This window comes from Astatotilapia calliptera, chromosome 8, assembly GCF_964374335.1.
Source record: "Astatotilapia calliptera chromosome 8, fAstCal68.1, whole genome shotgun sequence".
Classification (NCBI taxonomy): Eukaryota; Metazoa; Chordata; class Actinopteri; order Cichliformes; family Cichlidae; genus Astatotilapia; species Astatotilapia calliptera.
Window position 1 is genome coordinate 4,453,683 of NC_137429.1, and position 26,570 is coordinate 4,480,252.

At 40.3% G+C, this 26,570-nt stretch overlaps 1 protein-coding gene across 1 annotated transcript; it reads left to right on the forward strand.

Annotated features, from left to right (window-relative positions):
- The first annotated feature begins 353 nt into the window (after positions 1-353).
- On the forward strand, positions 354-26,510 carry LOC113028042 (inhibitor of nuclear factor kappa-B kinase subunit alpha-like). The gene is made up of 22 exons (XM_026178007.2): positions 354-705; positions 1,133-1,252; positions 1,411-1,505; positions 3,750-3,867; positions 4,630-4,699; positions 4,785-4,873; positions 5,510-5,599; positions 6,817-6,941; positions 7,175-7,282; positions 7,485-7,620; positions 9,382-9,576; positions 10,452-10,554; positions 10,665-10,788; positions 12,416-12,567; positions 12,659-12,720; positions 13,164-13,273; positions 16,692-16,741; positions 16,851-16,956; positions 17,751-17,898; positions 18,428-18,564; positions 21,687-21,786; positions 23,517-26,510. Exons 2-22 carry the CDS (start codon positions 1,148-1,150, stop codon positions 23,580-23,582), a joined length of 2,289 nt encoding a protein of 762 aa, XP_026033792.1. The 5' UTR covers positions 354-705; positions 1,133-1,147; the 3' UTR covers positions 23,583-26,510.
- The last annotated feature ends 60 nt before the right edge of the window (positions 26,511-26,570 follow it).

Below are 26,570 nucleotides of genomic sequence, written 5' to 3' on the forward strand. Positions count from 1 at the left end.
GTTCTGGCACCAGGTGTAAGCCTCATAAAACAACTGTCTCACTTACAGCTGGAATATTTATTAAATCACAATGTTTCTGTCCATCCAACCTTCATTGGTTGTATATTCTTACCAGACACCTTTCTAGTGCTAAAAAACGTAACTCAGAGATTTTGGTCACAGATAATTTGAGATCAGACTAATGAACACCTTGCACATGTATCAGTAGTCAGCTAATATAACTGGAAGAATGACCAATATGGCAGTATTATTTTAAAAGTAATTTCACAAGCACTCCACTGTAGGCTTCCGCAAAATCTGCCAATCAGGAAAAAGTGGGCATTAATGGGGCGGGCTTTAAGAGCCAGGAGCTGTTCGGGGAGATGCTGGACAGGGGGAGCTGCATAGCAGACTCTGGGGCAGTATAAATATGTATTTTGTTTAACTATGAATCAACAAAACTCTATTGGACCCCAGAATAAAAACACACGACTTAAAATAAACACAATGCCGCTTTTACACAGTCTTGACAGTGTTTTGAACGCAGTGGGCGTTGTGTTTTTGAACGCACCCTCGTTTCATTTTCAAGAGACACAGCCGGGCTTTCTGGTGACGTTTATGTGGGGAAGTCCAGTGTCGCGGTGCTGCGTTGACCTGAAAACAAGACACACTCCAGTTACACCTTTCTACTGCACACGGCTCATGACACTTCCATAGAAACCACAGGTAAGTGTCAAAAAGCGCCGAGAAGCCTTCATATTCTAACGCAAGGAAGCTAATAGCCGGCTCCGTCTATTTCCTAGTAGGGCTACCGTTGGCTGGCTGGCTGGCTATGCTGTTAGCTAGCTGCTTGTTTGTTGACAAATATGAAAAACAAATGTGTATCTTGTTGTCTGGTATATTGAGTTGGGTATGTCTTGTCTATGAGTAGGCAGCCCACTTGTGTCACACTGCCACAAAACGTCAGTGGTAGCGTTTTTCCTGCTAAATCATCGCGCTGACATTAGCCTAGCAGCCATTCCAGTATGTAGCCCTGCCCCTTTGTTTGATAGGTTTATGTGATAATCCAAACAGCGCAGTCACTTAATAAACTGACAGGGTCTGCTGTGTTTCTGTCGCGTGACTCAAATATAATTCCCACACTCCGGTACAGGCTGCGTGAACAACAATGGAGAGACCTCCCTTCAGGCAGAACCAGAACTTGGGGGACTGGGAACTGAAAGAGAGGCTGGGCATGGGAGGCTTTGCCCATGTTTACCTCTATCAGCATATGGTGAGTGTCCAGCCAGGAGAGTTCCTAACCCTATACGTAACTTAGGAAAGGAGGATATGGGTGCTGGAAATTGAAATGGCCTGTTTTGAAGTAATCACCACCTGCTTTTCCTTGACTGTATTTGTATAATAATGTGATGTCTGCTGTCTGTTTTGCAGCAAACACACGAAAAACTGGCTATAAAAATGTGTCGCCTGGAGCTTACACCAAGGAATAGGGACAGATGGGGCAGAGAGATCCAGATCATGAAAAAGTTGGTATTTATTTTTTATTATTTTCCTTCCTTAGTGGCTTTTATTTAAACGTGTCACATCTGTATGTAACACTTCTTAGTGTCATAAAGGTGACACAAAAGTGCCATTTGAATCAAGTTCAGCTTTCTTGTTACCTGGCTTGACAAAACCTGAAAACCCAGTCAGAGATAATGAAGATCGCAGTGATGATTTAGCCAGAATAAATTTCATTCCTCTTGACCAATGAAGCGATGGCTACTAAAGTCAGATGTTGTTAGATGAGTGTGGGATAAAGATCTAGAAAGAATACTAAAAATAAAGTGGCAAAATGCATCACTGGTTGTGCAAATAGGACAAGAGAGAAGTTAATATATATTACCCCAGTTGTGGATAAATGGCACTGCTCCCAAGAGGCAAGGGAAGTAAACCCTGGCAGAATATCTAGAATGGGGTTTTGGCCCTCCTGCATTCTGGTGTATCTCCAGTTGTTCTGACTATGTCCTACACTGGATCCAGGGTGGGCTCATCCGAGACAGTGAGGCGCTCACATCCTTACTTTAATCCAAGTCACTTGCAAATCATGACTACCAAGCCTGACCTGTGGAGTGTCTGCAAGAGCCTTTCTTTGCGCACATATTTCTAATGTGCACTTTAGGTCTTAGAAGGTTAAAAACACATTATTGCAAAATGAGGGTGTTCATAACAGTCACGGCTGTTGTGGAAATTATTTTATTTTGTGTCAACATTAAAGTAAAATAGAATAATCTGTGTTCTTGAATTGTAAAACAGATGTATGAGCAGATGTTTATAAAGCATAAAAATATATTTATGCATTATCTCCATCATCAAATAAATACATGCTATTTTTTTTCAGTGATGTCAATGAAATACAGCTCAGCAAGTTGCATACTAATACTCTAAAACTAATCTGTATCATACTCATCATATTGAAAATTGGAAAATCTGTGAAAATGTGGTGCTGTAAGCTGAGTTTTAAACCGAAACTCAAGGGTATATGTTCAGCTTATAACCATAGTGAGCATTGTTACCATGGTGATCTAACCAGGTAAAAAGAGAGCCAGCTTTGCGACAGTGAACGCGACACACCTTGCAAAGCTGGCTGGACTAATTTTTTGGCTTCCATATCAGGTTATGCTCAAAGTTTTGGTGTATAATTCACTTTAAGCACCACATTTTGTCTGATTCATGTAATTGCAGTACGCTCCAAGTGTGATACAGATTCTTTGCTGAGGATCACCTTTTGGATATGAAACCTGCTAAGCTGGTTTTCGTTAACACTGCAGGATGAAGGTGTGCAGTATTTACAGCAGCTCAAGCTGTGCATCAAAGGAATTTAAATGTATTGTGTTGTTGATGTAGCCTGATCCTCATTTGCTTCCAAGTCTGTTTTACACTGAAGGAATTACAGCTAACAAAGCAAAGACAGGAAGATGTTAAAGGCAGGATTAGAGTAGAGTACATCAGAGGGACAGCTCAGGTTGAGCAGTTTGAAGACAAAGTTAGAGGCGAGGCTGAGATGGATTGGACATGTGCAGAGGAGGGATAGAGGATATATTGGAAAAAAGGATGTTGAAGGTGGAGCTGCCAGGCAGGAGGAAAAGAGCAAGACCACAGAGAGATATGGATGTAATGAAGGAAGACGTGCAGACGGTTGGTGTGAGAGAAAAAGATGAGGGATAGTTTTAGATAGAGACAGATGATCTGCTGTGTTGATCCCTAATGGGAGCAGCCGAAAGAAGAAGAGTGCAGATTGAAAAATTAATAAGTCTGCTTTTAGGATATTTATTACCAAGAATATTAAATCATTTGAGATGTCCGCTTTGATCTGGCAACAAACAAAAGTGATTCAACCCTCATCTGACATCTCCATGGTGATAATGTGCTTATATTAGCCTAACTAATCTGTAGCTGGAGCAATCTGGAGCTGAAGGAAGTTTTACACAAGGAAATGGTGAATGACGTTAGACTTAACAAGCAGACAGCATGACACAATGTGTGAACAGATAAAATTAAGTTTGCACTAGAGCTTTCTTTCCTTGTTCCTTGTTGTGGGCCTTCTGAGAACTCTGGCTTTATACAGTGTGATCTTCTTCACAGTTATTGGTAGTTATTAATCAATTTGTGAAACCCACAGGCTTGCAGATGCAAGAATGAGTTGCACTGTTATGCAGACAGTGGATGACTGTGCAGAAGTCTGTCTGGATGTCTTTAAAAAGTAATGTGGTTCCATATCTCTCACTCAGGTTAAATCATATCAATATCGTGACAGCCCAGGAGGTCCCAGAGGAGGTGGAGCCCATAGCCTTAAATGATCTTCCACTGCTGGCCATGGAGTACTGCTCCAGAGGAGACCTGAGGAAGGTGAGGGGGGGGGGGTCATTTAGATGGGATTGATATTATTTGGAGAGTTTAGAAATCAGAAAAAATATGCAGCAGACTTTGCCAGAGAGCTGTAATATTTTCTGTCCAATGATAGTTTTGTGGGGAGTCATGGGTGCACAGCGAACAAGCTTTTAGTAGGAAATTCAGCGTGCTTTCTGTGGCTCCAGTGTGACAAAATGTGAATAAATTCAGGCTAAAAGTAAGGATCAGAAGCCTTTATTGGTATGTGGATTTAAGTCACTGACCAGGGTCATATTTCACAAGCCCTGACCACAACTCAAAATATAATGAAAAAAAAAATGTTTAAAGATAACAAAGGCAACAGATTAATGAGAAACAGTGAGCAAGACCAGAGCCTGGCACCTATAAAAGAGGATGATAAACAGGTGTGTGAGGCAGGTAGTGTTTGGAGTGTGGTCCCACTCCTGAATTTCACATAAAGTAAAATCAAAAGTGTGAAATATAGAGGCCACTGCACACAGTGACCAATATATAGAAGGTAATATATGGAGTGATAGTGGGAAGTTAGCTGATGTTATCTATATAGCACTTTTCAACAAGATTGTTTAAAGTGAGTTATATAAGACATACATTTCATTAAGTACACACACAAAGATAAATAGAATTTGAAAATAAGCACATCATATCAGACTTCTTAATTTCAGAACATTTCTCACCCTTTGGTCACATGTTCTAAAAAATACCGCAGCTCTGATAGGATTTCTTTTTCCTGATTTGCAGGTGCTGAGCAAACCTGAAAACTGCTGCGGTCTGAAAGAAAGTGAAGTGCTTTCATTACTTAATGATGTTGGTATGTGCATTGTTCGGCTTATTCATTCAGACATTTCTTCTTTTAACATGTCATTGGCTTTGATTAAGTCTGACTTCTGCTCCAGGATCCGGTATCCAGTATCTCCATGAAAACAAGATCATACACAGAGATCTTAAACCGGAAAACATTGTGCTACAAGACATCAACGGGAAGGTAAACCAGCTACTCTTCCCTTTTTTTGACTGCTCTGTTTGACTACTTCTTCTTTCAGCTGCTCTCTTTAAGAGTCGCCACTGAAGATCTGCCTCCATATCATCTTTAGCATCTTCTCCTGTCACACCAACCCTCTACATGTCCTCCTTCACCACATCCATGAATCTTGTCTGACGTCCTCCTCTTTTCCTCCTGCCTGGCAGCTCCATCTTCAGGATCCTTTATCCAATATATCTACTATCCCTTGTCAGCCTTGCCTCTCAAACTCTGAGCTGTCCTCTGATGTACTTGTTTCTAATCCTGTCTATCCTGGTCGCTCTTAACATCTTCGCCTCGCCCTCCTGTCTTTTTGTCAGTGTCACAGTCTTGAGACATCACAGCAGGTCTCACTACCATCTTGTAAACAAACCCTCCCTGACACCCATCTCCACCCACTCCATTCTCTTCTTCACCTCTCTTGTGCACTGTGTGTTTTTCTTGGATGGTTGACCCCAGGTATTTAAACTCCTCTACCTTCACTATCTTTGCTCCTTGTATGTCCACATTAAGACCCGTCTCCCTCTCATTCACAGCCCGCTCTGTTTGACTGCTCATCTGAAATATACTCTTTTTTTAATTTATTTTTTTATTCTGCAGTTGGTTCACAAGATTATCGACTTGGGCTATGCTAAAGACCTGGACCAGGGGAGTCTGTGCACTTCATTCGTTGGCACACTTCAGTACCTGGTAAACACTTAAAGCAAACATTTATTTATCCTCAGATAGTGTATGTTATGTGCTATGTGTTATAGTAATTATAGATTTTAAATCCTTGACTTTACTTTCTACCTTTTTATAGAAATGACTGAACAGGGTCATTCTGAAAAATCAATCTGTGCCTCCCACCTCACCTCTTTATAGGCAGCTTGATTTCTGTAATAACATCAGTATATTGATCTCGAGACACTAGCTCTATAATTTTAGGCCCTTTGATTTGCTGAAAGAATTGTGAAAAACCTTTTTAGGACTAAAAGTTTTTTAATAAATTAAAAATGTGAACACCTGTATTGTTTTTTTTTTCAGCTCATAGCCACGGGCTACATTCAGGAGTGTTAAATAATTGAATATGACTATATCAGAAAATTATCTTGACTTAGAACACATCATGGCTAGAAGACAAGCCTGTAGGTGAAAAAGCAGACCTGTCATATGATGTAACTTGTTGACCAACCACATGGTGATATAACCCTTAAAAAACTCATTTTTCTCCAGTGAACTATCAGAAAACATAACATACATCCAGGGTGGCAATGCTCGTCTCTTGTCTGTGTCATAAACATTGAATTGGTGCAGTTTTCTTACAGATATGATGGCATCTCATGATACTGATGCTCAAAGGTGGCTATGGAAAAAAAACCAAGATTGTAGCATTATAGATTGTGATACTTGGATCAGATGTTAACCTGATATAGTGGCAGTTTATTTATTTTATTTTTTATGTATATTTTTACATCTTGTTTCTTTCTCTGAAAAAGATGTCATGAAGGCTCAAAAAGTTAAAAACTAATAAAAATGGTAACATTTCAACTCACCCCTACGTACAAAGTCAGCCTGTAACTCTGAAATAATATTGAGGGTGTAAATACAAAAGATAACACTTTGGATGGCTTCATTAAATACATAAAAATGACTGTATTAATATATATATTAAAAAAAATAGCCAATTTGCAGGTTCTGGGCTCCACTACAGTTTACCTGGATGAGTGGCTGACCCACGGCTGCTGCAGGGCCGTGGATTCACGTTGAGATCATTTCTTGTGGGTCATTCCTTCCACCCTTTTCTACTCTCCTGTCGACTCTACTGTCACATAAAGGATGGAAATGCCAAATAAGTCTTTAAAAAAGATCACTTCGTGTTTTATGAAAACACGAAACACTGTTGTTGTTTTTTTTCCTCTCTCCAGGCTCCTGAGCTCTTTGAGAATAAACCGTACACTGTGACTGTGGACTATTGGAGCTTCGGAACAATGATCTTCGAGTGCAGTTGCGGTTTCCGTCCATTCCTACACAACCTGCAACCTGTGCAGTGGTAAGTTGATCCTAGTCTGTGTCACTAATGTATGCGCTACTGGAAATTAGATGAGTCAGATGTCTGAGTAGAGTATGCAGGAGCCCAGCTCTGTTCTCACGTCAGATTTTATTCTACATCACATGTTTGTGCTTTAATTCGACTGAGGTACATTGAGAACTGCATCTTCTAAGTACTTCTAGTACTTTGTATTGAAAGAATTTGGTATTGATCCTTTCTGATCTTGTCTTCAGGGCCAGCAAAGTGAGGAATAAAGGTCCAAAAGACATCATGGCAGTAGAAGAACTAAACGGAGAAGTCAAGTTCTCCACACATCTCCCCTACCCCAACAATCTCAGCAGGTCAGCTGCAATCATTTTTACTGAGACATTTCCTTATTTTATTGAGCTGTTTGTCTCCTGTGAGGACAAATTAGTTTCTTCATGGTGTTGTGCTATAGTAATTTAAATGGAACGCAAAATAGCCGAGAGCATGTGAACTGTGGTTGTTGTTAATTACCCTCCCTGAAGACCTGTTTTAAATGTTTTAACCGGTTTTGTACAGGACGCTGTTGGAGCCGATGGAGGCGCTGCTTCAGCTGATGTTAAAGTGGGATCCAGTGCACAGAGGAGGCCAAGTGAACCATGAAACCAAGAAACCCCTGTGCTTTGAACTCCTTGATCAGATACTGATTATGAAGGTGAGGCACTGGAAGAGCTGGCTCTTCAGTCAGTAATTTGCAATGACACGCAGTGCCCTAGAAAGTTTTAGTGTTTTATTTTTCTCATCTTAAAATTATAAAGACAAGCAATACTAAAGCTGCCACCGAAGCTTTCACTACTTTTAGGCATTTTACTGCTAATCTCACTGGACTGATTGTAGCGTTTGTATGTTTGGTGGGCCAATCTGAAAGAAAGAAGCTGTGCACCATCATTGTCACTCATACAGGAATTATTGTCATCTATTTTTCTTTTTAAGATTTATTATAAATCGAAATTCTTTTTATTGTTATGCTCTCTGTTTGCATTTGTTCCGCACGTCACATTCAACATGGGTCACCTGTACGTAACTTAACGGTCACCACCCACACGGCAGGTTTTTGCAGTTTACACAAACACAGGTAAAATCCAAAGTGACATTTAAAGGAGGCCTAAACATGCTAAGAGATACGCAGCGTTTTTTAAAAATCTGTCACATTTTTTTCTGTTTTGTTAGTATCAGAAATAATTTTAAAACTAAACAATATTGATTATTGATGATGTTTCAAATTCCAGAAAAACTTATTATAGATATAGAAGTACAAGTCATGTTCAAAGGTTATTTAGTCATTTGAATATGTTTTACAGGTCTTTACAGATTTGTGGCGATAAATGTTGATAGTAAAGCTTGCAAACTTGTGATGTACATATTTAGACCCATACTTGAGGACTCGGATCTTCTTGGGATTAACTCTATGCCAACCTTTTTTAAGGGAGTTTGGTCTGGAAACTTCTGTTGTCTTGTTAGAAATATTGAAATAGAAACCTTGATTGTTTGTTTGTTTTTTGTTTTTTTGCCAATGGGGAAATGTTTGTTTTTGTTTTTCTGTGCTCAGGATTACCCATATTTTTATATACCCATCCTTTACTTTCTCCCACTTAGTGTCTCAGTTCCTGTAATAGGGAAAAACTGACTTAGGAACAGTATTGATGAGGTGATGCAGAGTCTGTACATTGTCCTTCACAAACGTCATTATAAACTGTGCAGGTAGATAAACCAGACCAGAGGATTTCACTTGTTCTGGTTTCCTTCTCGCTACTCTACCGTAAATATGTGATTAGTGATGAGCTGCTTCTACGCAAAGGAGCTCCAGGCCTCATTCACAGTGACCACTGGGTTCTTGTTCAGTTTGGTTTTGCAACAAAATCTCGAATGTTTCAGTGCTGTGGAGATTTTATATTCTTCCCCATATCTGACACAATCCTGTAATCCCACCTCATTTAAAAGCATCTTCTCTGTGACATAACAGAGGCCAAAAGTCTCAGTGGAGTAATGCTGTCAAAACACAAGCACACACATGTATTGTACTGTTTGTGTAGCAATTCTCCAAATCCATGTTCTGGTTTCTTTTGTCTTCTTGTGGGAAAGTGGTGTAAGTGTGTTGGGATGAGTGAGGGTTGTTAATAAGAATTCCAGTATTTCCAGTTTATGCTACACATTAGAGCTTTCACCAAACATAACATTTAACAACTTGAAATCTTTATAAAAATGAACTGGCTGGCCTTGGCTGTCACAGCCCTCCCCATCTGCCAGTTTTTAGTAATAAATTAATTCCAGCTCTTTGGTGAGGCAGCAGTTAATCAATATTAAGAATAATTAGATTCTTGCAGCCCTCTGCTGGCCCATGTACCGCGATACATACTGCAGAAAATGATAGATCACGAAGTAGTTTAGTTTATACTGACGGGTTTTCTGTTTTCAGGTCGTCCACATCCTGAACATGACCACAGCGCAGGTCCACTCCTTCCAGCTAACTCCTGACGAGAGTCTCCACAGTCTGCAGAAGCGCATCGAAGCTGAGACCAAGATCGAGGTGGTGAACCAGGAACTGCTGCAGGAGACGGGAGTGTCACTGGACCCCAGGAAGCCCGCTGCACAGTGTGTCCTGGATGGAGTGGTGCGTTGATTTAACCACTGTTTAGATGAATGAAAGGATTTTAAATCTAAAATCACACGTGATGATGTACAATAACTTATTATTAAAATAATCATACATAACAGCTTTGAGTTTTTTGATGAATTAAAAAATCATCATCATCTTCATCTTGTTATCCAAGGAGCTAAAGTTGCAGCTTATTGGCGGTGTTCCTCACTGATTGTTATCCCTGGCCATGCTGTCTTTATATTTTGGGATACATCCATTGGCCTGATCCTGTCTCTCCTACATCGGGTGTCCGTGACAAAGGGCCGTGTTGTCCATCTGTTCACTTAATGTTATGTAGCTGTGTTTTATCTGTGCACCAACAGCAGTACCAGTGGTGGAGGGTCACTAAACTGAAAGTATTTCAGGCCTGTGACACCAGTGGCTTTACGAAAGTTTTTTTTAATTAAATAAATAAATAATCCATACGATCACAGCAACATGAATATATAAATATCACATGATGTAGTCTTGAATCACTGTGGGGTTTGCTAGGGTTTTGTTTACGTCACTATATGACACCTATAAGTGTCTGCTTCAGCACCTGTAAATCAGTTCGATCTGTCACAAATCACAGGGCTGAAAATCTTGATTGTTTGTTTTACCCATGCATGATTACGTTCTGTTACCTGCAAAAAAAAAAAAGCAAAAAACAACCTGTGCTATGTTTTGGTTTGCTTATTGGAGCATATACAACATCAAGCAACGGTGTTTAGAAAAATCTACATCTATCAATAATCATGACTCATTTTCCTCTAACTGCATCTATTCTGAGAGACTTGAAGTCACTCTCTTGAGTTGTAAAAACACTACTTGAGATCTTTGTAATGGTTTTCTTTCCTCCTGTGTAGAGAGGGTGGGACAGCTACATTGTCTACCTGTTTGATAAGAGCATCACCAAGTACACCGGCCCCTTCAGTGCCAGACGTCTGCCTGAGAAAGTCAACACCATTGGTGAGTTCATATGAAGTGACTCCAGTTTCTGAAATGAAAAGGACTGTTACATGACAGTGTTGGCTCTCTTCTGCTCTGTATAAAAACTTTCATGGTTTTTATTTTCCCAGTGCAAGATGCCAAGACGCAGCTGCCTTTGGTGGTGATGAAGAAGGTGTGGGGTGAAGCTGTGAGCTACATCTGTGGCCTGAAAGATGACTACAGCAGACTTTTCCAGGGGCAGAGAGCTGCCATGTGAGTCCCATAACAATCGTGTGTGATGTGCTTTAGCCCAGATCATGGTTTACAATGTGAATCCATGACAGGATTCAGAAATAACATCAGCTTTATGCGTCTGTGCTATTTAAATATTAAACAGTGTAAGTTGAGCTTTTTCATTAAGAGTGTTTTATGTTACATCCTAGCAGCGTACAACCAGATGTTGTGGTTTTGGTGAAGAATAGTTATTGTCAAACACAGAAATAAAACGACCGATATTAGTTTCATATCAAATTAATAATATTAGTTTTTCTTTTCTGAGGAGGAAATAATACTCTGTGTTTGCTACGGATGAAAAGACACCATACTTCATCAGTATCAGTAGTGCATCAGTAGCTCTGTTTATATTAGACTTTAATTTTAGTTCATAATTTTAAACAATTATGTTCAGCACCAGCCAGAACAAAAAAGCAGAAGCAGAAGAACTGAAAGTGGTATAAGGGTACTGTGCGTGAACGTGTGAGTGGACCATTAATGGTTGCATCCAGATTCCTTTTACTCTTGCATAATCCACTTCTGTACGTGCTGTGTGAGGTATTGGTTGACTCTTGGTTCCTTGTTTCTCTCAATGTGGCTACTATGTTGGTTTTTCAGTGCACGTGAGCCTACTGCCGTTTGGGCCACATGTTGCTCCCGTCTGTCGGTGGTTGCCCTCAAAGGATGGGCCGTACGGTCAAAATTATGGTTTTTATGTGGTGTTTTTTTATTATTATTTAAATTGAGTTCCAAGAAATCTCCTTTAAAAAGATATTTTTGTGGACTAAGTTATGAAGTAATCCTAATTACTAATCAAGATTAACCAAAATAAAATAGATTATGATTTCTGCTCTTATCCAGCAGCACACTTACACAGGCTTTAGATACCTGCATTATTTTCTGAGTGTGGACAAAGTGTAGAAATGGAGCAGGAAAGAAATTAACTTCCTGGTGACTCATGTGTACAAAAAGCCAACTGTTATTAGGCTGACATCATTGTTTTGAAATGTGACACACCAACATTTATGAAAGAAAGTGATAAGGCGCTGGGCACCGAGTCTCAGCACGGTGGCTCACTTAAAACGGGTTCAAAACTGAAACCAGTTCTCAATTCTGTTTATGCTATTTAAATCATTTCTCTTTGTTACACTCACGACTTCTGCTTAGTAGCTAGGAATCCCAGCATCTCCTTATTTATCTGCAAGTTTTTGTAAACAAAAAAAAAACATTTAATAGTTTTAGTAATTGCATTTGTTGGTCCAGGTTTTATTATTTTTACCTCGAAGCCTTAAAGTTGAGCCCTGAAGAAACCCATCTAAACATTTTCTGTAAATTTTATTCCAACATTTAACTGTTGGTTGAATATTTAGAGCAATGATTTAGTTGTCAGCTGAATATAGTTGTAGTGTCGTACACACCCTTCAGCTCTGCTTATTTTCCAGTGTAATTCTTCCCGAGTCCTAGTTTGAATTCAACTTTCTGTTGTGTTGCTCCTCACACTCTGGTGCTTGTGACTGTTGCTCCTCTGGAAGCTTTAGCTGTGGCTGGACTGTCAGCCTGTCTTCTTCAGTCCTCCGCCTTCCTCTTGGAGCTTTCTGATTTTACCATCTCCTCCTTCCCCCTCAAGGTTGAGCCTCCTCCGCTACAACACCAACCTGACCAGGTGTAAAAACAGCATGTTCGGCTTCTCGCAGCAGCTCAAAGCTAAGCTGGATTTCTTCAAGAGTAGCATCCAATATGACTTGGAAAAATACAGCGATCAGATGCATTATGGCATATGTGAGTGTTTGCTGGCAGCTGTTTGCTCTTTGTTTCAGTAAACATGTTGTAGGGTGCTCGGTGAGCTCACATTTGTCTGATTTGTCCAAAGCCTCAGAAAAGATGCTGAAAGCCTGGCAGGAGAACGAAGAAAGAGCTGCAGCTTTTGCTCAGGTAACTCATCTCTTAAAAATAAGATACAGACTGGTAGTTGCTAACCAGCTAGTCCAGGCTCTTTCATGTTTTTTGTTTTTTCCTACTGGTTTACTGCAGTAGGTTTACCAGGTTGCTCTCATTTTGGACTGCAGCTGGTGAGAGTAGTTCTTCTGGTTCCAAAGTCACTTCTTAGGTGATCCCCTGACCTACAGTGAGGGCTGCAGACCAGAACAAGGACTACCTTCACCTACTGCAGTCCAAGATGGTGGAGTTGATGTTCATCTGCAGGATCACAGTCACTGAGGAGGCTCAGTTCGAAGCACTTTGCTAATGAAAACATTTGCCTGGATAAATGTATTAAATTCAGTTTAATAAAGAACACGTGTAGGAATCACTGTGATGTTTACCAGTGCAAAGGCTTCCGAAAGCAGCCTTTGGTTGATCCGTTGTCTGTCCTGCAGGTGGCAGAGGTGAGCCATTTGGATGATGAGATCATGGCTCTGCACTCTGAGATAGTAGAACTACAGAGGAGCCCATATGCCCGACGCCAAGGAGACAAGATGGAGCAGCTGTGAGTATTAAAAGGGTTTAACCTGAGATGATTTAATCTGTGGACATTTATCAAGAGCCATCTAAATCCCACATTTCACCTAATTTAAAAGACATAAGTAACAGTCACTTGTTGGCCTTTGATTCTTTTTGGTTGGTGTGCATAATGGTGTCTACAGATGATTTTGACACTTTGGTTGTCCCCGCTTCACCTGAGGAAATGACCGGACGGTGCCAAAAACAATCCTACATCATGAATACATTTACATGCACACTAAATATTTCAAATATGACACACACTTTGACTGTATACTGATGTACTTTGAATGTTTGCAACATGCTTTGGACTTGTGTACAGAGCACATGGAAATGCATCTAAATTTGACTCCCGGCTTCTTGCCTGTTTACAGTCCACTCAGTCACCAGTTTGTAAGGATGGTTGTGTGGTGTGCATAAATGTCATGATGGAGAATTTTTCCAGAAGGTTTCCAGCTCTGTTTGGACGAACAAACAGATGTATAACATTGAGGGAAGAAAAAACCTTCCTTCATGACTAAGAGGTCGAGATCGCAACAAATAAATGTGGGACAAAGAGGACAATTGTGTGAAAGAATATGGGACACATTACTAATGCTGAAAGGCATTTAACACGTGAAGGACAAATATGTTTTATTTCAGTGCGATGCTCCCAATTGCCTTACCACAGTGATCATAAAGGAAACTGACATCTATATTTAATTATACAGAAATCTTCATATTTTTATGTGTTCTCCTTTTTTTTCCCCAGTAACTTTTTTAACGTGTTTACTCCGATTTTTTTGTCTCTAAAAATCCTCTATCAACATGCACGTTTGTTTCTGAGCTGTGCGCTTATAACTGACGAAATAACTGGGGAAAAACAAAAGCCCTGCATACGTTCATTACCTTTATCTAGTTAGTGGAAGTTTCCCGGTCTTTGTCATTGCGGCAACTTTTATTCGTTTTATTTCGTTTTAGGAAGTTTTAGTCATTCCACAAAAGTTTGTGTAAAGCTTGTGACTTTATACTAGCTTGGAATTTCCTCATAGGCAGCAAAAGACGGTGACGTGTTAATCTAAACGAACCCCATGATGACAGTATTTCCTAACAGCAATGTATTAAAAGTCAGACTATTTACAAGCAAATTTTTACGTCTGCGTTAAATCTGTACTGTAGGTATATTGTAACCACAACCTGTTCTGATGTCCTGTGCTATAACTTACACTGTAACCTTACATCCACCTTCGTAGAGATGTAACCACATGTTGCATCTCTAAAGAGAGAAAATGCACATCTACATGCAGAAATGACAAAGGATCACTTTACAAAGACTCTGTAGCGATTCAAAGCAGTATAAATTAAAGTTTTGACTTTAGATCACTGTGTAAGTTCTCAGTCATCACCATGGTAATTTAAGGACTTCTTTTATTTCTCCTTTAAATAAATCCAGTCGCTTTTCTTTCCAAGCTCCTTAGACTTCAGAGTTTTAGAGCCAGTCATGATGTGAGACTTTATCTCAGTAAAAAAAGCTGTGCTGACTCATATAAAGGGGGCACGTGAGCTCCACGGTCTACACCCAAGTCCAGTAAAAGAAAACACTAATAAACTTGGACTGTGGAGAAAAAGCATGCAGGCACAGGGAAAATGTGTAAACAGCACTTAAAAAGGCAAGAAGGTGAAGAATGAGAAGCTGACCAGGAAGTTTGAGTCACGAACCTTCTTGCTGTGAGGCAACTTTAGACCTTTAACCACGCCACCATGAGCTTGGCAGATTTTTGTCAGTGAAAAAGTTCATTTACTTTGAGATCTTGAGAACACGCGCAGAGAAAAGGTACAGCAAACAGTTCGATGTTGACTGACCATCAGCTGGCGGACGTTTCTCTACGGTTGGAAAAATGCCTCCAAAATAAAAGCTTTGCTGATGCGAAGACACTAAGCTTGTCACATCAAAATTTATAAAGATGAGGTCGGGAGCAGAGAGGCAGTGTTTAAAATTGGCTTAAAATCTTTTATTTATACTAAAAATAAACAAATAAATTAATTAAAACAGGTTAACCCGGAGATAACATCATCATTTCAACCATGTTCAGCCAAACATAAAGTGAAGTTTATGCAGGACTACAAAGTCTGTAGCAACGTTAATGAGAATACATGTCAGGTGATGTAAATGGAGGCAAATCCCCATCCACAGCTCAAATATCCAACTTCAGTGAAAAATCCACTTCATGCTGTGTCATCAAAGCCTGCCACCTCAGAATCTCTCACAGAGTGGACTCTCCTGACTCAGTGGGAATAAGCATGAAGTCCTAGGATTTCATTTATTTTCCTCCAAGCCCTCTCATTGTCTTTTCCTTCTGTACATGAGTGTAATCGTGTCTGTAGATTCTCCAGACGCCATTGCTGATAATAAACGAAGGCCAAGCTTGTTGGCTCCATTTGTGGACAGAGCTGTGTTATTCGAATTTTTTTTATAAGATAGTAGCAGGGAAAAGGAAAAAGGAGATTGCTTTGGAGAAAAGTGAGTGAAATTATTGCATTTTGTGGTAACTGCTGAAAATATGTGACTGTAACTTGATTCCAGCCGTTGGTTGTACTCCTCCTTGTTCTCCTGTCGACTGTGGGAAGGAAATATTTGTGTGTTTTGAACACATTTGGTCTGAACGCACGTTAGGAAGTACCAGATGCAGTAACGAGCCCCAGCTGAACTCTAACTGGGGTCATTGCAGTTATGTGCAGCTGTGCACAGTGAAAGCTTAAAGTGCCCCTTCTTTAAAAAATGTGTTTTCACCAGGTTAGCCTTGGCTCTGTGGGAAAGTTTCTGATCCTGGTGTTGACTGTTGACAGTAGAGACATAATGATAGGCTCGGTGCTCTTCCTCTTTTTAGTAACATAGGGTCTAAAGACCCGGTTCACCACAGCCTCGCTGTCCTCCTTCAGTAAATGATACAGCAGAAACCCCCATGTAGGCCAGACCTCAACATATCACCAAGTTAATAAAGAAACATAATCGCAGTGAAGATAAGGGATGTGGCTGAAGTTTCATACAGCTTAATGAAGTGCTGAAGTGTTGGTGTAACCTCACCTGGATGTATGCATCTTGCTTCACTCCACAGGGAAAAGACTTTGCTCTACATTTTAGTCGATCAAACTAGTTTGCTGTTGGGTAAAAGTTTACTACTTTTTCTTTTGTAAATCCTGTGAATTGCTGTCACGTCATGCACTGGATTGAAAGCGTGCCACTTTAAATTAAAAACCGTCCTTGGTGCTGCTGTGAAAGTTCTGACCAGTGCCTGTCTTCAACACATATGGAGAGGATACCAGTGGTGTTTTTAAACATGCAACTTCAGAGAGTAATCTGATCATGAGCTTAGCTTCAGAATTCAAAGAAGAACATTTTAATGTGATGAAATAATTTTTTGCAGGGAAGAAAAGGCAATCGAACTTTACAAGCAACTGAAGATGAAATGCAAAGGTAAGAAACGTTGAATGGATCATTTAAAACTCTGAAATCAGAAGAGAAATTAATCCATTCTTTAAACTGAGGTGTTGTTTAAACTCCCCCCCCCACCCCCTTTGGTTAGTACCTGACTCTGATGTGAGCTGCGACAGCTCTGAGATGGTGAAGGCCATCATCCAGACAGTCCAGAACCAAGACAAAGTCCTCAAAGATCTGTTCACACACCTCAGGTGAGGGTCCACCCATGCTTGACAGTTTGATTTCACCCTGAGCTTTACACCTCTGATTACTGTTAATTATCTGTGGTCTCATACACTTTTATTTGTTCTTAAGTGCCACGGTACTAGTAATGCATATTTGTAGTACTTTTTTTATTTTTTATTTTATTTTTTTAACCTATCTCGAGGAACTTATATGTTCTCTCAGGGCAGGTTAATGCTGAATCCACAGGTTCAGATGTTTTCCTACTCATCTCCATCCACATGAAAATGCAAATAACAGTATCAAGTGCCGCCAAAGCAAAAGGTGACACTATAACCCCAATTCATAGATTCATGTTGACCAGTCAAAAGCCTGCAAACAACAACACAGTGCACACCCTTGATATTGCAAGAAAAGTCTTCATGTTCCTCGCCCACAAGTAAGCACAGAAATAGAGATTATAGAAATCTTGACCCTGGAAGGAGTTTATCTAAAGTTCAGTGACATGAAATAATGTTTATGTGTAGATGAAAATCCCGTGTATGTGAGGACAGGGCCTAGATTAACCCACTGATTTATAAAGAAGTGACGGCTCTTAAACACATAAAACGTCTGCTGGTATTAAGGAAAGTTTAAGCTGCAGACTTTACCCCCTGAATTTTCAGTTACTCCCTCCCTGCTGAGGAGGAAACTTTTGGAGCATAAATTACTCCAGAACTTGAATCCATCCCCGGTGTGAGGTCTACACTGAGTCTGTCTAAAGAGTCACAGTGACGGTGGAAAACATCATTTATGTTTTCCCTGATTTGTCTCACCCCAACAGTAAAATCCTGATCAGCAAACAGAAGATCATTGACTTGTTTCCCCGGATTGACAAAACTCTGGAGAACATCAAGGACGCTGACAACACCGTGATGCAGATGCAGATCAAGAGACAGAGGGAGTTCTGGCACTTACTTAAGATCGCCTGCGTGAGTAAATCTACATCAGTCGTTAGCAGCCCGGTCTACTTTTTCCAAGTTTGTGACTTCATTTGTCTTTGAAATGTAGTGTGGGGCATGATGCAAAGAAGTGGGGGAAGTTGTGTAACTGCTGGATAAAACTATTTATGTACAACTAAGAATAAAATGTCATCAGCTTTTCTCTGATTCTACAGAATATCAGAAGTTTTGTCTGATCAGCATCCAGCTCAGATAAATTTAGTGTACTGGTGTATAAGAAAAGAAAAAAGGAAGTCCTCTAATTGCTGGAGCTGGATCCTGGTAATATCCTGGAATAGGTTAAGTTCACTTATTCATTTTCTGATTCCCTTTTCTGCAGTTGTCAGACCCAGTGGTGGTGAGCTTTGTTGTACTTTCTGTGATCTCCTCAGACTCAGCTGCTATAAAGTACCAAACACAGAGTGAGCGGTAGGGTGTGCCGCCTGCATTCCTGCTGTAGGAGAGGGGAGGTGTGTTTTTTACTGCTGCCTGTAACGGTGTGTTTCTGTCTCTCCTTCAGGCTCAGAACTCGTCACGGAGCTCGATAGCAGCCAGTCCCGAGTCGTCCAACCTGCTGCAGGTTTCTCAGTGGTCCCAGTCGGCACAGCCCGTCAGCTCCCCGCACCCCCTGACCTCCCTACCAGGGCCAAATGACAGGTAACGTCCACTCAGCCGTGTTGGGACTGGGGTCAGCTCTACAAGTGAGATGTTCACACTCCTTTAACATAGAATTCAGCAGAAGCACCTTCAGCATTGATAACAGCTGGTAGTTTATTTCACTTGGTGCCAAATTACTAAGGAAGTGTCGACACGGTGAGGTACCTGTTTGTGAATGTGGATGTGTATATGTGAATAAAAACAGCTTAGTAATTTCCTGTTCATATACAGGAAATCTCACATAAAACAAAAGACTTCACAGACATCTTCCTCTCTCGACAAATGGTCATGATTTGACTCACTCAGCCAAATTGTTGAGTGGTCTGACGGGCTGATTGTTGAGCCACAGCTGGACTCGGTCGGTCTCAAACTGAGAAGAGAACGATACAAACAGCTTTGTTCCAGTAGCTATTAATCATATCTTTCATTTCCTACATGATGTTGGTATGTTTTCCTCATTATGTCTCATATTGTTGTCTGATTTTTTATTTTTTATTTTTTTAACTGCATTTGAGGATGGATGACTCGCTGAGTGCAGGTCATATCTGCCCATGGGTACAGCTAAAGTAACCTGAAGCTAACCAGCTGTGGTGCTGGAGCTTGAATCAATGCAGTCGATCAGATCGCCATGTCCAAAGTAGAGATGGACCGATCCGATATTACGTATCGGTATCGGTCCGATACTGACCTAAATGACTGGATCGGATATCGGAGAAAAATAAAAAATGTAATCCGATCCATTAAATATCACGAAAGCACCTCACAAAACTTGCAACACGCCGTAACTCACCTCAGAACGTTAGCATGTCAGAGCAGTATGCATCACGTGATAGAGCGGCTGTGGCATGCGGGACCTGTCGGTGGTCTGGATAGCATTTGGAGCTTCGCTAGCAACCCGGCATTTCATCTCCGACAAAGTTATCCCCGAGAGAAGTAAAGCAAGTGTGTAAGTCCATCTCTGAATGTTTGTAAAGCATTCCTGCGTTAAGCTTAACGAGCGACTGCCTCTCGCTCTCCGGCTGCTACTTCAATCGTGAAACTGCTTAAATGATCAGCTGATCGGCTTTTCTGTCGCGAGTCCGTCTTTGTTTTTGGCCCACTTTGCACCAGAAAGAGGAAACCAGCGGCTGAACAACAGCAGCACGTTTAAGCTTGATAAGCTGTTGTTAGAATGTATTTAATATTACTTTCTACTCGAGGATCTTTTTCTACGTAGCTGACGCTGGTAACTGTGCAGGGGCGCATCTAGCAAAGTTTAGCCAGGGGGGCCGATAGGGCATTAACAGGGAAAAGGGGGCACAAAGACATACTTTTTTCTTATTCTCATTTAAAATGTCTCGCTTTTAATTATTTAATATTTATCTGAATCTTACACCCAAAGTTTTAATCTGATGTAAAATGAATAGAAGTCAATTACTGTATATAGTGACTATTAAGTCTAATATATATACCCTAGTAAGCTACAGTACTTTTTCCTTTGGGAAGGTACCATCTGTGCAGTCTGCAATTTTGTTGAAGAAAGATGTTGAATCTATTTAATATTTCTTGAAAAATAATTGATTTCTGTGCATTTTTTTTCACACTGCATCAAATTAAGGTTGATTACGTCGATTAAGCATCATGAGGTGGCGCGTGAGGGGTGGTTCCCTATTTTTTATTTATTTATTTTTGTTGTTGCTGGGAGTTGGAACCCTATTAGTTAGGTTGCTTAATATTTACGCTAAGTACTCTTTAAAATACCAGAATAGGGAGGATGGTGTAGGTCTAAGTTTTTTAGATTGATCAGTATTGCTGAACTATGAAATATTTTTTTTGTATACAGGTATAACAGAATAGCTTTAGTGTAGTTGTTGTTTTAAACTTGAGTATGAACTTGCAGACTTGCAAAATGCAGCAAGATATTTTAAAAAACAGTTTTGTTGATTAAAAAACACTATATCGGATTCATATCGGTATCGGCAGATATCCAAATTTATGATATCGGTATCGGTATCGGACATAAAAAAGTGGTATCGTGCCATCTCTAGTCCAAAGTGAACGTGTGAATCCTTCCTAACTGGTGCATCAACTCCCTGTTGATGTTCCAGAGAGACTGAAGCTTTATTCAGTCTCTCTTACCAGTTGCTGGCTGGTTGGGGGTCATGGTTGTTTCAGGTCTTTAAGCCCTATGAACTGTTTATTAATGGATCGTTTTGGCACTTATTTGGCACACCAGGTCATTTTGAAGCGTTGGAAAAGCTCTAAAAACGCGACACTCTAAAGGTTGTGACTAGCTGTGCAATGCAACAGAAGATTCCCAGGAGTTAAGACGCCACAGGCAATCTTTGTTCCTGTCATATGTCTGTCACAGTTCCAGGAATGACTCGTGTGTCATGAAATCCCTCCATCCTTCTTTTTTTTCCTTCTGCTTTTAAAGTTTGGGCTTGTTGGCAGCTGACTAAGCATGTATTCCTGCCAGAGGTTCTTTTCCCCAGCAACATTTTCCAATTCCACCTGGGGCGATCCTGAGTTATTCCTAGGTCTACCTTTATTAGAGGTCTGAGGTCTCCACCCAGCTGGCTTTTCCCAGATAATCTTCAAAGAAAGATGAAGAATGATTCAAATGACCCACATGACTCAAAAAACAGAGCTGCAGCACCTGCCAGACCTGGGAGGAGAGCTCACCAGCAGGGAGCTGTACAAGCTGGACTGCAGGCAAAAGCTGGACTTAGTTTTTGGGACCTGGAATATGCACAATAATTGAGTCATAATAGTTTTGTTTTTATGAAGCATTAAAAAAGACGCATGCCTGAGGAAGATCCTGTGCATTGGAGCATTGCATTTGGAAAAGTGTTTTCAGAATGCTCGTAGTTGGTACATTATCTTTTTCATTTTTCTAAATATTATTTCAGCCTGTTCTCTTCATTACATTTCCAGCCTGTGTTAGCTAAACTGTTAGTATAATAATAACTGTGCACATGACTGAAGCATGAACATACTGCCATATATATAGTTTGTAGGCCAGTGCTTTGTGTTTTGCCCTTGGGCGTTCTTCTTTCTGTTGCAAGATAGTAAACACATTGTGCATATGAAGGAGGCGTCATGTGACTGAATTGTGTCTGAATTGTGTGCGTTTCCTTCAGTGATGCTGCCCCACGACTCCTGCAGGAGAACCAGAAGTACCTCAGTCAGCTGACCAGCCTGATGCAGGAAGCTGCTGACGAACAGGCCAACAGCATAGTGGTGAGTTTGCTGCTTTTTATCTGCTGCTTTTAAGGTTTGTTTGTTATTGGAGAGGGCTGCATTTAAATCAGCCATAAAGTCTTAATTTATTTTTATTTTCCCTTTGGGAAACTAGACGCACTAGGCGTCTCCTATCTGCATCTGTGAAGGACCTGAGGCCTGTCAGCATGTCTTTAATCTAATTTAGGAGAACAGGACAGGACCTCGCTGTTCTTTTTTTTATTTTTTTATTTTTATTTATTTATTTTTTTTAGTCTTGTCATGAAGGAAGGAACTTTTTGTTTCTTTTAAGCTTGCAGATGTGATAAGAAAACAGAATCACACAGAGTTTTCAGTTTCCTGTATATTATATAGTAATATTTATTAGCGTGATAAATATATATTATACATTTTGAATTATATTTTTATCAGTTATTAAAGATGATGACAAGCTAACACTTTATAATAACCAACATTTAAAAACAAATCATAGTTAAATTGATAGTTATTTAAACGGTAGGGATGCTATTAATCATATTTATTCATGTCTTCATGTTTTAGTTATATATTGAGTTATCCTAGCTGATAATCAATTATTTGAGGCTGTTCTCATTACCAAGTACTGCTGTTCATTCGAAGCCATAATGCTTGATTTATACTCATAAATCTGACATTTGACTCCAAAATTTGATCAATACTTTAATAACGTCTTTCAGTAAAAGTCACTTTTGTTCCAAGCTCATCACAAACAGCTCAGTTTGAGCACAACATGATGCACTTCACCAGGTGTTCTTCCGTTCTTCACTGGTCTTCACGTCACACCAGGAGCATTTTGGAAGCAGGGGTCTTTTATTTTGAAATTCTCTCTGTAGTTTCTGTATGCATCTTGAGATCTGAGGTTATTTTCAGAGATGCAGTACAGAACGCTGCTTCTGAAACGCACCGCAGTGCACCAGGTGGAAGCCGGTCATGGTCATGAATGCGTGCAGTGAGCCGTGCATTTCACGGGGTCACTCTAAACGGCACTCTCAACACAGTACTGCAAGTTATGCTTCAGGTTTCCTTTAGCGTCAGTTCCATGAAACACATGTAGCGTTTATAGTCCGACTGGTCTCACGCCTAACCGTGAGATTGCACGGGGCGCCGCTGGGTCGCATTTCAGCTCTAACGCAGGCGCTGAAGCTTATCCCGCCAACTCGCATTAATGCCGGCAATTCTAACTAATGTGCTGCCGCGTGTTTCAGAAACACTCCAGTGGCAGCTTCTCAACAGAAGTTGTTTGAAGTTCAATAGAGCAGGTCACACAGAGAAAAGCTTTTCAAAATAAAAGACCTCACTCTAAAATGCTCCAGGTGTGATCTGAAGCCTTGCAACAATTGGGACAGAGCACACCCAACATGGTGCATCTCTCTTTAAAGTTGCCACTTCCAACTTATGTTAGCAGTGATTTTTTTTTTAACCATTTTTAGTAAAGTTTTATCAAAGACTGTAAAGTCAAAATGTTAGACCATTAATTGTTAACAAATATTAGGTTTTTAATTATAATAATATTTAACTGTAAACTAAGGTGTCATATTATCTTTTATTAATGATGATTGTTGTGAAGCGTTATCAAAACTCTGTAAAACGAGACTGTTTGCAACTAACATCCAAAACTTATTAAAAACTCAGAAATTAAGATATATTTGCACTTCAGCACGTTACATATTCTCGGTTGTCTTTTACTAACGCCTCCATTTCCATCTTTCAAGGACCAAGACTGGAGCTGGACGAAATACGAAACTTTAACAACAAAACTAAAAAAGCAAAATTCGTAAAGTCCACCTTCCACCCCCCGCCTGAGTAACACTAAGGACTGTGAGCTGATAACGCGGCTGAGCGGCGTCTAACAGTACAGTAGTACAGTTTGTACATGGACTCGGGATTTTCTCGTGAAAACGACTTTCCTGCTCATCTTTAAAGAAAAAAAAAAAAGCTGAGTTCACGCATGCTCAGCGGCGTCCGTCTCCTCCCATCGTCTCACATGGTGGAAGGTTTGATTATTGAGCTTGTTTTTTATGACAAAACAATGAAGCTGTCTCTCTCTCTCTTCTTTTCTTTATGCTGCACAATATTCATCACACTTACTATCACTGCAAAAATGGAGCAAACTATAGCACCACATTTGAGGGCTTGACGTGGATCAGTCAGGTGGGAGAGCGTTCGACAGGAACGTGGGAACTCGTTTGACCCCGTGGCATGAACGGGAAACGCAGGAAGGTGTCGGGGGTCGCTGGAAGGCGGGTGTGGGGAGGAAATAAGAATCAAGCAAAGAGCACTTTGATACTCCCATGTGTCCTCTCTGTGAAGAGGTGAAACGTTCCCAGCTGCCAAAAATGTTGCAGAATTTAAAGCGAGCAGAAACTGTCAGCGTCGGTTTGATTGATTTACTAGAAACGTTTGAGGGCGCGTGTTGAATTCTCTGTATGTACGTTTTTAAAAAACAAGTGTTACAGGCAGAAATCCCATGGCTGGCCATTATGTTAATACGATGTGTATATTGTATGTGTGTCTTTTTAACCGTCATGGATGTAAGGCGGGGTTTTCTCGTCTCGTTCGGGTGCAAATAATGTACGCTAAATTCATAGTCGTGCAGAGCTGAAACGATCAGTCCGTAGTTTCCACAGAAATCTGAGTAATCCTGTAATCAATTCTGCATCAAGACGAGCAGGTGGTGGGGCTCGTGTTCAGACTGTGCCGTAAAACCACTGCAGAAGAAGAGGACGGGGTTAGGAGACCAGAGGGCTGCAGGGCGGAGGCAGATTTAATGGGACGGTGAAGGATGGCGAGGCTTGCTTTGTGCTGCACGCATGAGCTGCTCCAGAGGAAGTTCTTTTCAGATTTTCAGATTAAAATGTAAATCTAAAAGTGCACGTTTCCAAAGAGCAATTTATATCGACGAGGTTACCTGCCGAGCAGCATGTCAGTAAAGTTCGCACAGGAACCTTTGCACATTTAGTCACCGTTGCAGAAAATAAATTGCATATTCATGATGATTAAGAATAAATAGCACGATTTACACTTGGCCGACCTCCCACTTTAAGATGATCTGGGCCGTCTTCAGCACAGCGGCCGTGTTTGCATCTCTGAGTGAAATTGCCGTTATTCCTCCAAATCAGTGAACACGTTTAATTTTCTGCAAAAGCCTCGTGATGCCCGTCTGTCTGGGAGTTTAGGTTTTCTCGAGTCCAGTGAAAGCTCGGTTAACAAAAACATGAAAAATCTTTTTCACTGCAGATCTGATATCTTTGTCTCCCTGTCAAGGCTGAAAACAAATATTTTGTGCACATCATGATTTATTGGGTAATTCTGCTCATCTTATTATGGATTTGAAAGATCTGAAAGTCTAAAACCTTGTTGGTGTATTTTTGACAGATTAAAGTCAAATTATTTATTCAAAAGAAAATAAATCAAGTGTTTCTGATCTCTCTGAGATGATAATTTATCTTTTTCTTTATCAAATACGGCCAAAAAGAAAACCATCTCAAATGTCAGTGCCGTTTTTGAACAGTTTTATATTCAGACTTTTTATTAAGAGAGATTTTTAAGGATTCTCAATGAGTGATAGTCAGTGATAACAAATGTGCCATCCACCAGAGTCTGTCATTCAAAAAATGAGGAAATGTAAAACAAATGAGTAATCTTACCCTCTTATCCGGCTCAGGCTTGCAGGGGTGAGTGTGGAAATCATTTCTTCTATTTTTAAATAATTGCATGTGTAAAGCTCAAGCCTTCACTGAGTCACATCGCACACCTCAACACGTTTATCAGGTAAAGAAAACAGGATCCAGGTTCAATTTTATTTCATTAGCCGTCGGCTCAGTGGGATAGTCTGATGCTCTGCGTCCCACCAGTTGGACCCACTCCACAGTTTGAGAACCAAAAGGTAAAACTGGTGTAAACAGAACCAGAGCTGCTCTTACTTTCATTCGTTCCTGTAGGAGGTCACGACTGAAGTTACTGACAGTGAGAAAGTTACATTTGGAGCCTTTCAGTGATAACAAATAATGTCATCTGCCAGAGTCTGTCATTCAGGAAATAAAAACAAATCGGATGCATTTAGTTTGTTTGGATTGTCTGCGAGTCTCAGCTCGAGTTTTCCCCTCATAACAATCAATCTGTCAAAAATTAGGGGTTTTTGTCCTTATTTTTTAAAAGTCCAGAATTGATTCATCCATGAGTAAAGCAGTGATTATTATAATGTTACACGGTATATTGATGGTGCTGAAGAAACGCTTCCTGTTTCTCCGCTTTCTCAGATCTGAGTAACAGGAAGCCGAGAACGTCTCGGGCTAATTTGCTTGAAAAACAAATAAAGACTAGCCGGCTAATCGTTTCAGCTCTCACCACAAACACGAGTCGTTTCTCTCTGACATCCCATAATGACAGGAATGCAACAACGTTGGTGCAACGCGGTCGGGCTTCCTCTAATCGGAGCGATCGAACCCGTGAGCGATGGGTTGAATGTGCTGTACGTCGTGTTTCTTTGGGCCAGAGAGAGAAATGAACTTTCTTGTATTTATGAAGTTAAAGTGCAATGGCTAAAATAATATTTTCTTTTTGTTTTGTATTTAAATAACTCCGTTTGTTTCTTTCCATTTGAGTTTTGTTTCCGTCTGCTGGTTTAAGTATGTTCACTTTTTAGAAATGTAATTGTATGAAGATCAAATGTTTACCTGGAAATAAAATAAATCACTTTGGCACGATTCCTGTGTCGATGCTTCTTTCAGTTACTCGGTGAGGAAAAGCTGGAGCCCGGCCAAACA